This window comes from Scyliorhinus canicula, chromosome 1 (genome assembly GCF_902713615.1).
Source record: "Scyliorhinus canicula chromosome 1, sScyCan1.1, whole genome shotgun sequence".
Lineage (NCBI taxonomy): Eukaryota > Metazoa > Chordata > Chondrichthyes > Carcharhiniformes > Scyliorhinidae > Scyliorhinus > Scyliorhinus canicula.
The window spans coordinates 129,868,155-129,880,261 of NC_052146.1; the positions used below are offsets into that span (position 1 = coordinate 129,868,155).

Genomic DNA, 12,107 nt, shown 5'->3' on the forward strand with positions numbered 1-12,107 from the left:
GACCTGCTTCCATCAGAAGGTCAGAAGTGGGGATGTTTGCAAATGACTGCACAATGTTCAGCACCATTTGCAATTCCTCAGATAATGAAGCAGTCCATGTCCAAATGCAGCAAGACCTGGGCAACATCCAGGCTCACCAGTTACATTCCAGCCACACAAGTGTCGGGGGGAGGGGGGAGGGGGGTTTATCATCGATCAGAAAATGAACTTGACTAGCCACATGAATACTGTGGGCGCGATTCTCCGCCCCCCACGCCGGGTGGGAGAATAGTGGGAGGGCCTCCCGACATTTTTCATGCCCTCCCGCTATTCTCTCCCCCCCCCCCCCCCCACACCCGACCCCCCACACCCGACCCACACCACGAATCGCCGCTCGCCGTTTTTTTACGGGCCGGGTCTTCACGCCCGTTTCAACACGGCAGCAAACACACCTGCTCGCTGCCGTCGTGAAACACGCGCCAGATGCCCGTTCGGGGCACCTGGGGGCCCGATTGGCATGGCAGTACAACGGCCGTGCCAAGGGGGCCGTGCGTCCGTAACGGATGCACTCTTTTCCCTCCGCCACCCCACAAGATCAAGCCGCCACGTCTTGCGGGGCGGCTGAGGGAAAAGACGCCAACTGCGCCTGCGCGGGTTGGCGTTGTCCAACCTGCGCATGCGCGGCCGACGTCATCGGCCGTGTCAGCCGGCGTGACGCTTGACGTGCGGCCTTGATGACCATCGTCAAGGCTGCGCCGCCGTGACGCACGGGGCCGCGCTCCTAGCCCTGCCCGGAGGGGGAGAATCGGCCCCGGAAGTGGACGTGAAGGCTGCCGTGGGTCACGGCCTGTCCCACGGCAGCCTTTACGATTCTCCGCATTTGCGGAGAATCTCGCCCTGTGGCTACCAGGGTCAAAGGCTAGGAATCCTACGACAAGTAACTCACCTCCTGACCCCTCCCCCCCTCCCCAAAGACTGTCAACCATCTACAAAGCACAAGTCAGGGGTGTAATGGAATACTCTCCACTTGCCTGGATGATTGCAGCTCCAACAACATTCAAGAAGCTCGACACCATTCAGGACAAAGCAACCTGCTGGATTGCTCCTCCTTTCACAAACATTCAAACCCTCCACCACCGATGAACAGTGGCAGGTTTGTGTACCATGTACAAGATGCACTGCAGGAACTCACCAAGGTTCCTTCGATAGCACCTTCCAAACCCACAACCACTACCATCTAGAAGGACAAGAGCCGCAGATACCTGGGAACCCCATCACCTGGAGGTTCCCCTGGAGCTGCGGATGGACTCACTTTGGAGCATCTGCGATGCTGAGGAGGTCGTGGATAGCACGTTTAGCGAGTTGGTCACACCGCAGGTGAAGGTTACTGAGGGAGATAGAAAATGGGTGACCAAAAGAAAGAGCAAGAGTAGGAAGGCAGTGCAGGTGTCCCCTGCGGTCATCTCCCTGCAAAACAGATATACCGCTTTGGATACTGTTGAGGAAGATGGCTCACCAGGGGAAGGCAGCAGCAGCCAGGTTCATGGCACCGTGGCTGGCTCTGCTGCACAGCAGGGCAGGAAGAAAAATGGCAGGGCTATAGTGATAGGGGACTCGATCGTAAGGGGAATAGACAGGCGGTTCTGTGGACGCAATCGAGACTCCAGGATGGTATGTTGCCTCCCTGGTGCAAGGGTCAAGGATGTCTCGGAGCGGCTGCAGGACATTCTGGGGGGGAGGGTGAACAGCCAGCTGTCGTGGTGCACATAGGCACCAACGATATAGGTAAAAAACGGGATGAGGTCCTACAAGCGGAATTCAGGGAGTTAGGTGTTAAACTAAAAAGTAGGACCTCAAAGGTAGTAATCTCAGGATTGCTACCAGTGCCACGAGCTAGTCAGAGTAGGAATGTCAGGATAGATAGGATGAATGTGTGGCTCGAGAGATGGTGCAAGAGGGAGGGATTCAAATTCCTGGGGCATTGGGACCGGTTCTGGGGGAGGTGGGACCAGTACAAACCGGACGGTCTGCACTTGGGCAGGACTGGAACCGATGTCCTAGGGGGGGTGTTTTCTAGAGCTGTTGGGGAGGGTTTAAACTAATGTGGCAGGGGGATGGGAACCAATGCTGGAAGTTGGAAGGTAGTAAAACAGGGACAGAAACAAAAGGAAGTAAGGGGAAAAGTGCAAGGCAGAGAAGACATAGTCAGAAATCCATAAGGGCGACAGTACAAGGTACAGTGACTGAGGGGAGCACAGTGAATAGGCCCAGTAATAACAAAAGGAATAAAACTGGAGATGTTAAGATTCAAAACAGAGGTAAAAAAACCAACATAAGTGTACTTTACCTGAATGCTCGTAGTATTCGGAATAAAGTAAATGAGTTGGTGGCACAAATCATCGTAAATGACTATGATTTAGTGGCCATTACTGAAACATGGTTAAAGGATGGTCACGACTGGGAGTTAAATATCCGAGGGTATCAAACTATTCGGAAGGACAGAGTGGATGGTAAGGGAGGTGGTGTTGCTCTGTTATTTAATGATGTGGAGATGCCGGCGTTGGACTGGGGTGAGCACAGTAAGAAGTCTTACAACACCAGGTTAAAGTCCAACAGGTTTGTTTCAAACACGAGCTTTCGGAGCACGGCTCCTTCTTCATGACCTGAAGAAGGAGCCGTGCTCCGAAAGCTCGTGTTTGAAACAAACCTGTTGGACTTTAACCTGGTGTTGTAAGACTTCTTACTCTGTTATTTAAGGATGACATCCGGGCAATAGTAAGGGATGACATCGGTGCTATGGAGGATAAGGTTGAATCCATTTGGGTGGAAATCAGGAATAGTAAGGCAAAAAAGTCACTGATAGGAGTAGTCTATCGGCCACCAAATAGTAACGAGATGGTGGGGCAGGCAATAAACAAAGAAATAACTGATGCATGTAGAAATGGTACAGCAGTTATCACGGGGGATTTTAATCTACATGTCGATTGGTATAACCAGGTTGGTCAAGGCAACCGTGAGGAGGAGTTTATAGAATGTATCCGCGATAGTTTCCTAGAACAGTATGTAATGGAACCTACGAGGGAACAAGCGGTCCTAGATCTTGTCCTGTGTAATGAGACAGGATTGATTCATGATCTCATAGTTAGGGATCCTCTCGGAAGGAGCGATCACAATATAGTGGAATTTAAAATACAGATGGAGGGTGAGAAAGTAAAATCAAATACTAGTGTTTTGTGTTTAAACAAAGGAGATTACAAGGGGATGAGAGAAGAACTAGCTAAGGTAGACTGGGAGCTAAGACTTTATGGTGGAACAGTTGAGGAACAGTGGAGAACCTTCCAAGCGATTTTTCACAGTGCTCAGCAAAGGTTTATACCAACAAAAAGGAAGGACGGAAGAAAGAGGGAAAATCGACCGTGGATATCTAAGGAAATAAGGGAGAGTATCAAATTGAAGGAAAAAGCATATAAAGTGGCAAAGATTGCTGGGAGATTAGAGGACTGGGAAATCTTTAGGGGGCAACAGAAAGCTACTAAAAAAGCTATAAAGAAGAGTAAGATAGAGTATGAGAGTAAACTTGCTCAGAATATAAAAACAGACAGTAAAAGTTTTTACAAATATATAAGACAAAAAAGAGTGGCTAAGGTAAATATTGGTCCTTTAGAGGATGAGAAGGGAGTTTTAATAATGGGAAATGAGGAAATGGCTGAGGAACTGAACAGGTTTTTTGGGTCGGTCTTCACAGTGGAAGACACAAATAACATGCCAGCGACTGATAGAAATGAGGCTATGACAGGTGAGGACCTTGAGAGGATTGTTATCACTAATTAGGGAGTGATGGGCAAGCTAATGGGGCTAAAGGTAGACAAGTTTCCTGGCCCTGATGGAATGCATCCCAGAGTGCTAAAAGAGATGGCTAGGGAAATTGCAGATGCACTAGTGATAATTTACCGAAATTCACTAGACTCTGGGGTGGTCCCGGTGGATTGGAAATTAGCAAACGTGACGCCACTGTTTAAAAAAGGAGGTAGGCAGAAAGCAGGAAATTATAGGCCAGTGAGTTTAACTTCGGTAATAGGGAAGATGCTGGAATCTATCATCAAGGAAGAAATTGCGAGGCATCTGGATAGAAATTGTCCCATTGGGCAGACGCAGCATGGGTTCGTAAAAGGCAGGTTATGCCTAACTAATTTAGTGGAATTTTTTGAGGACATTACCAGTGCAGTAGATAACGGGGAGCCGATGGATGTGGTATATCTGGATTTCCAGAAAGCCTTTGACAAGGTGCCACACAAAAGGTTGCTGCATAAGATAAAGATGCATGGCATTAAGGGTAAAGTAGTAGCATGGATAGAGGATTGGTTAATTAATAGAAAGCAAAGAGTTGGGATAAATGGGTGTTTCTCTGGTTGGCAATCAGTAGCTAGTGGTGTCCCTCAGGGATCCGTGTTGGGCCCACAATTGTTCACAATTTACATTGATGATTTGGAGTTGGGGACCAAGGGCAATGTGTCCAAGTTTGCAGATAACACTAAGATGAGTGGTAAAGCGAAAAGTGCAGAGGATACTGGAAGTCTGCAGAGGGATTTGGATAGGTTAAGTGAATGGGCTCGGGTCTGGCAGATGGAATACAATGTTGACAAATGTGAGGTTATCCATTTTGGTAGGAATAACAGCAAACGGGATTATTATTTAAACGATAAAATATTAAAGCATGTCGCTGTTCAGAGAGACTTGGGTGTGCTAGTGCATGAGTCACAGAAGGTTGGTTTACAAGTGCAACAGGTGATTAAGAAGGCAAATGGAATTTTGTCCTTCATTGCTAGAGGGATGGAGTTTAAGACTAGGGAGGTTATGTTGCAATTGTATAAGGTGTTAGTGCGACCACACCTGGAGTATTGTGTTCAATTTTGGTCTCCTTACTCGAGAAAGGACGTACTGGCGCTGGAGGGTGTGCAGAGGAGATTCACTAGGTTAATCCCAGAGCTGAAGGGGTTGGAGTATGAGGAGAGGTTGAGTAGACTGGGACTGTACTCGTTGGAATTTAGAAGGATGAGGGGGGATCTTATAGAAACATTTAAAATTATGAAGGGAATAGATAGGATAGATGCGGGCAGGTTGTTTCCACTGGCGGGTGACAGCAGAACTAGGGGGCATAGCCTCAAAATAAGGGGAAGTAGATTTAGGACTGAGTTTAGGAGGAACTTCTTCACCCAAAGGGTTGTGAATCTATGGAATTCCTTGCCCAGTGAAGCAGTTGAGGCTCCTTCATTACATGTTTTTAAGGTAAAGATAGATAGTTTTTTGAAGAATAAAGGGATTAAGGGTTATGGTGTTCGGGCCGGAAAGTGGAGCTGAGTCCACAAAAGATCAGCCATGATCTAATTGAATGGCGGAGCAGGCTCGAGGGGCCAGATGGCCTACTCCTGCTCCTAGTTCTTATGTTCTAAGTCACTCACCACCCTGACTTGGAAATATATCGCTGTTCCTTCGCTGTCACTGGGACAAAATCCTGGAATTCCTTCCCCAACAGCCCAAAAACCCGAAGGATTGCAGCGATTCAAGAAGGCCTCACAACCACCTTCTGAAGGGCAACTAGGGATGGGCAATAAATGTGTAAATCAAAAAAAAAATAGTGTCTCAAGAGGATGAAAATGCCACGGATTTACTGGAGCAATCAGAGTGAACAACTGTTAGTGATAGTACTTGTTCAAAGCAAGAGATCAGAAGCATTTTGTCATGTTTTTTATGTAACAGAAGTTTTAACCACACCTTTGTTTGAATTATGTCCATTTTTAACCAACCCACATGAAAGAACAATTACATTTCATATGTTATCTGTGATTTACCTTGTCTTTTCCCACTGGTAGGAAATGATCTTCTGGTCATCTGTGCTTTTGCTGCCATCCAATATTGTGCTGTCCACAGGGAGAGTCAGTTCTTTATCAGGTCCTGAATCAGCCACTGGAGCTTTGTTGTTTTCTGGGAAAGCAAATCGGTAAAATAAGGGAAAATGAATTCCCGGACTTAGAGGGTGTTGCATTATTGAAAATGTTGCCCTTCACTATGTTTATATTTGTATTGTTTACTGTTATTATTATAAAATTATAAATACCTTAATAAAATGTTTTATAAAAAAAAGAAAATGTTGCCCTGCAGCTGAGGGAAAGATATCATGACACCTTTCTTCAAAAAAAGAAACAGCAGGGAGTTCTTCTGGCGTTCTGACCCCTTATTTACCTGTCGGCCAACATCACCAAAACAGATTATTCAGTCATTGGACTCATTGCGGATTGTAGAGCTGTGAGAACACAGATTGCCCCCCTCAGTAACTGATTGGGAGCAAGAGTTTTGGGGGACATTCCAGGAATGTGAAAGGAACTGTAGAAATTGTTACCCTCTGAAAACCTACTTCTTTGAACAAACCTTTGTTTATCTGACTGAATGTCTCCTTGGGTGGCTTGGGCTTGGTATCTTGTTTTGTTTTACTGTTCCTGTGAGGTGCCTTGGGATGTTTTATTACATGAAATTTGCTACATAAATATAAATTATTGTATATCTACCATTTCTATAATTCCCTGGGCCAGTCCGCATATATTTGTAGAAATTAAATTCGGGTCGCACAGTGGTTAGCACTGTTGTCTCACACCACCAGGGACTTGGGTTTGAACAAAGAACAATACAGCACAGGAACAGGCCCTTCAGCTCTCCAAGCCTGCGCCGACCATGGTACCTGCCTAAACTAAAACCATCTGTACTTACCGGAGTCCGTAGCGTTCCATTCCTACGCAATTCATATATTTGTCTCGATGTCCTTTTAATGCCACTATCGTACTTGCTTCCACCACCTCCCCAAACAGCGCATTCCATATATTTACCACTCAGTGTAAAAATACTTGCCTCACACATCTAAACTTTTCACCATGCTGTTTAAACCCATGTCCCTTAGTACTTGACTCTCTTACCCGAGGGAAGAGCATCTGACTAGCTACTCTGTCCATGCCACCCATAATCTTGTCGATCTTTATCAGGTCGCCTCTCAACCTCTGTCGTTCCAGTGAGAACAGACCGAGTTTATCTAACCTCCCCTCATGGCTAATGCCCTCCATACCAGGCAATATGCTAGTAAACCTCTCCAAATTCTGACTTTGATTATGACCGTGTAAAGTATGAACGTTCTCCCCGTACCTGCGTGGGATTCCTGCGGGTGCTCCGGTTTCCTCCCACAGTCGACAAGTTGGATGGATTGGCTTACTAAATTGCCGCTTTTTTAGGTGGGGTTATATGGGGATTGGGCTGGGGAGTGGGCCTAGATGGGGTGCTTTTTCTGAGGATCAATGCAGACACGATGGGCCGAAAGACGTCCTTCGGCACTGTAGAGATTCTATGATTACAATTTGTTACAACCCTCCACAGGTGAAGTTCCCCAAAGTTGTTGATTCAGGCGAGACCCCTCAATCTGTCGCCATCCAGGGGCAGCACGGTGGTGCAGTGGTTAACACTGCTGTCTCGGATTCGACTTCCGGGCGGCGAGCGAGGAGGTCGCAGGGAGAGGGGCTCCCGCAAGCGCCAGGAAGGAACCCCCCCGACAGGCCGGACGGCGGAGGAGGAGAAGCGGCGGAGAGGCGGAAGGCGGCGGCGGAGAGGCGGAAGGCGGCGGCGGAGAGGCGGAGGCGAGGAGCAGCGGCTGGTCCAACCCCTCTCCCTCCCCCCCCCCCCCCACGCGGGCCGGGAACGGTGCGGCTGCGGCAGCGGCGGGCCCTCTTCTCTCCCCCCCCCCCCCCCCCCCCAGACGCGGGCCGGGAGCGGTGCGGCAGCGGCGGGCCCTCTTCTCTCCCCCCCCCCCCCCCCCAGACGCGGGCCGGGAGCTGTGCGGCAGCGGCGGGCCCTCTTTTCTCCCCCCCCCCCCAACCAGCAGCGGGGACCCCCCCCCCAACCAGCAGCGGGGACCCCCCCCAACCAGCAGCGGGGACCCCCCCCAACCAGCAGCGGGGACCCCCCCCCCCAACCAGCAGCGGGGACCCCCCCCCAACCAGCAGCGGGGACCCCCCCCCAAACCAGCAGCGGGGACCCCCTCCCCAACCAGCAGCGGGGACCCCCCCCCCCCCCAACCAGCAGCGGGGACACCCCCCCCCCCAACCAGCAGCGGGGACACCCCCCCCCCCCCCCCCCAACCAGCAGCGGGGACACCCCCCCCCCAACCAGCAGCGGGGACACCCCCCCCCCCCAACCAGCAGCGGGGACACCCCCCCCCCCCAACCAGCAGCGGGGACACCCCCCCCCCCCCAACCAGCAGCGGGGACACCCCCCCCTCTACCGGCAGCGACTACCGGCCCACTCGCCCCTCCCCCCCCCCCCCCCCCCCCCCCCAACTGCAGTGACCACCACGTGGCAAGGACAAAGGGACTCTCTCTCTCTCTCTCTCCTGGGCGAGTGGGGAGAGAAAATAAAAGAAAAAAGAGACTTATATTTCTGTTCTTTTTAAAAAAAAAACCCAAAAGAAAACTGGGAAAGAGAAAAGGGGTAAAATAAAGGGGTAAAGGAAAGAAGGGGGGAAATAAATTTTTATTTAAAAAAAAAATATATATATATTTTTATATATATATATATATATAATAATAAATAAAATTAAAATAGGGTGCGGAAAAGGGGGAAAAGAAGAACAAGGAGAGAAGAAACGATGAAGGGGAAGGGGGAGAAAAAAATGCCAGAAGGGAGCCAAGAGAAAGGGGGCACCGGAAGTAGACGGGGCAAAGGGCAAACCAGCTTGGGCGAACGAGTCAACACGCGAAGCAGCGGGAAGGAGGTATCGCCGCATCCAAAAGAGCTGGACGGGCGGGCAACCTCTCCCCTGGGGTTAGAGGGGGGCGTGAATTGGAAGGAAGCCTTTGCCGAGGTGGTGAGGGAGCAGCTGCAGGCAATCAAGGCAGAGTTAAAAGCTGACGCAGAGGCCGCAGCACAGGCAGCAGTGACCAGGGCCATGTCAGGGGTGCAGAAGGCTCTGACCAGAATGGAGGAGAAAATGGATGCCCAAGGGAAGATACTGGAAGCCCAGGGGGCAACCATTAAAGAGCTGGAGAAGGCAGCGACTGACGTGAGCGACCGGGTCATGTCCCTGGAGAGGGAAATGGCGAAACTGAGTGCAACACAGGGGAGCCTGAAGGGCAGGGTAGACGACCAGGAGAACAGCTCGAGAAGGCAAAATATTAGGATAGTGGGCCTGCCAGAGGGGATCAAGGGTAGAAATCCCACAACATTCGTGGCTGCGATGCTGGGCTCCTTAGTGGGGCGGGAAACTTTTCCCACCCCACCGGAAATGGACAGAGCTCATCGGTCACTGCGCCCGAAGCCCAAGGAAGGGGAAAAACCGAGAGCAGTTATAACCAAACTGCACCGGTACCCGGATAGGGAGACAATCCTGCGCTGGGCCAAGGAGAATAGAGCCTGCAAATGGGACGGGCACGCCATCCGAATCTACGAGGATCTTGGAGCGGACATAGCTAAGAGACGGGCGGAGTTCAACAGAGCGAAAGCAGCTCTCTCCAAGAACAAAGTACGTTTTGGTATGCTGTACCCAGCAAAACTCTGGGTCACATACCAAAACAAGGAATATTTCTTTACAGCCCCTGCCGAGGCGAATAGATTCGTCGAGGAGCACGGGCTGGAAAAACGCCATGGGAAGTAGGGACGAGGGGCCCATGGCAAGGAGAAACGTCATGCCGACGGGGGGGTGGGGAGGGGCGAGGCAAAGCCAGCCCCCTCCCCCCTGGCAGGAACACCCAGAACGAAAAACAACCCAATGCCCAAGGGCCCGCTCCAGGTGGGAGGCCAGGCCCTGGCACGAGGGAACGGGAGTACTGGAGAGGGGAGAGGAGAAGCGGGACAGCAACCTCCGAGAGGGGAGCCACCGTGCTAGCAGGAAAGCTAGCGACGGGGGCGCGCAACAGAGCAGGGCCGCAGCGCACCCCCAACAGGGGGGAAGGCGCCAGGCAGGGGAGGGGGGGGATCACCCATCAAAGGTGGGAGAGCAAATGGGGACAGGAATGGGGGAGAGAGGGGCAATGGAGGGGTATACAGGGGAGGGGGGAAAAGGGATAGAGCGGGGGGGGGGCACTCGGGGGGCGAGAGACCAGGGAGGGGAAATGCAGGGACGAAGGGACAAAAGAGGCCAGAAAGGGAATAGGGCCACAAAGTGCCACGGACAAGGGCTCGAAACAGGGAACCGCTGCAAGCACCCACCCAGTACGGTCTGTGGGTGAAGGGGCCCCCCGGAGTGCAGGGGACTACCCGCGTGGCGGACACACAGTGGACGGCCATGGCGGGTGTCCCCGGGACAAGGGGGAACCCCGGAGCGCAGGGACCCGACCGCATGGGGAGAGCAGTGATAGTGGACATCCTGGACGGCCCCCTAACAAAGGGAAACCCCAGAGGGCAGGGGCGCGTCCACCGGACAAATATGGTTAACCCCACAGGAGCAAGGGGGCAGAAGCCCCCCACCAGAATAGTCACCTGGAACGTAAGGGGACTTAACGGCCCAGTGAAGAGATCTAGAGTCCTCACCCACCTTAGAAACATGAGGGCCGACATAGTCTTCCTCCAAGAGACGCACCTGAGGGAGCAGGACCAACTGCGGGTAAGAAAGGGCTGGGTGGGACAAACCTATCATTCCTGTTATGGGGCAAGGGCCAGGGGGGTGGCGATCCTGATTGGCAAGAGGACAATGTTTAGGGCGACAAAGACGGTTACGGACCCAGGGGGACGGTATGTCATGGTCAGCGGGGCCCTGGATGGGGCGCCGGTAGTTCTAGTTAACGTGTACGCGCCCAACTGGGACGACACGAGCTTCATCCAAAAGACCATGGCAGAAATCCCGGACATAGCGACGCACCGACTAATCATGGGGGGGGGACTTCAACTGTGTACAGGACCCAAAGACGGACAGATCAAACTCCAGAACGGGGAAAACCTCAAACATGGCAAGGGAACTCAGTCACTATATGGAGCAGATGGGAGCAGTGGACCCCTGGAGATTCGCCCACCCGGGGGAGAAAGAATTCTCTTTCTTCTCCCCAGTACACAATGTGTACACCAGAATTGACTTCTTTGTGGTGGGGAAAACGGTGCTTCCAGGGATAGACAAGGTGGAATATTCCGCAATTGTGATATCAGACCACGCCCCACACTACATGGACGTGCGGCTGGAGACGGGAAGGGCCCAGCGCCCCACATGGAGGCTGGACGGTGCCTTACTAGCTGACAAGGCCTTCAGCGAAAGGATAGCGCGGGCCATAGCGGAATACACGGAGAACAACCAAAACGGGGAGGTCTCATCCTCCACGTTCTGGGAAGCGCTTAAGGCCGTACTAAGAGGGGAAATCATTGCCTACAAAGCGCAAAGAGATAGGGAGGAAAGGGTGGCTAGGCAGAAGCTGGTCGACTCCATACTGGAGGTAGACCGTAAATACTCCGAGGCCCCGACCGTAGAGCTCCTGGCGGAGAGAAAAGAATTACAAAGGAACTTTGACCTGCTCTCCACCAGGAAAGCAGTACACCAACTCCGCCAGGCACGCGGGGCCCTGTACGAACACGGAGACAAAGCCAGCCGCCTGTTGGCACACCAGCTGAGAAAGCAGGCAGCCAGCAGGGAAATTGCGCAAATCAGAGGTACCAGAGGCACGTGGGAAACAGAACCAGAGAGGATTAACGAAACCTTCAAGGCCTTCTACCAAGAGCTATACACCTCGGAGCCCCCAACGGGGAAGGCTGGGATGAACCGGTTTCTTGATGGACTGGACATACCAGTCGTGGGAGAGGGCAGAAAACGGGATCTGGAAGCACCACTAGCACTGGGAGAGATCATGGAGAGCATTAGCTCCATGCAGACGGGGAAGGCGCCGGGACCGGACGGATTCCCGGCGGACTTCTACAAAAAATTCGCGACAGCGCTGGCCCCGCACCTGCGGGAGATGTTCACAGACTCGCTAGCTAGGGGCACACTGCCACCCACGTTAGCACAGGCCTCAATCTCGCTGATACGTAAGAAAGACAAAGACCCAACGGAATGTGGGTCATACAGACCCATATCCCTGCTGAACGCAGACGCCAAAATACTGGCCAAAATCCTAGCC

General features: G+C 52.0%; 1 protein-coding gene across 5 annotated transcripts in view; it reads right to left on the reverse strand.

The window, feature by feature from the left end:
- Positions 1-12,107, reverse strand: part of kiaa0319l (KIAA0319-like ortholog) — a 150,783-nt gene that overhangs the window by 45,811 nt on the left and 92,865 nt on the right. For all 5 annotated transcript variants that reach the window (XR_005460984.1, XM_038799958.1, XM_038799968.1 and 2 more), the window contains one exon: positions 5,829-5,961. Coding sequence is in view for 4 of the 5 variants with exons in the window: in XM_038799958.1 (XP_038655886.1) it covers positions 5,829-5,961 (133 nt within the window). In the remaining variant the exon portion in view is untranslated. The remainder of the gene's footprint in view (positions 1-5,828; positions 5,962-12,107) is intronic.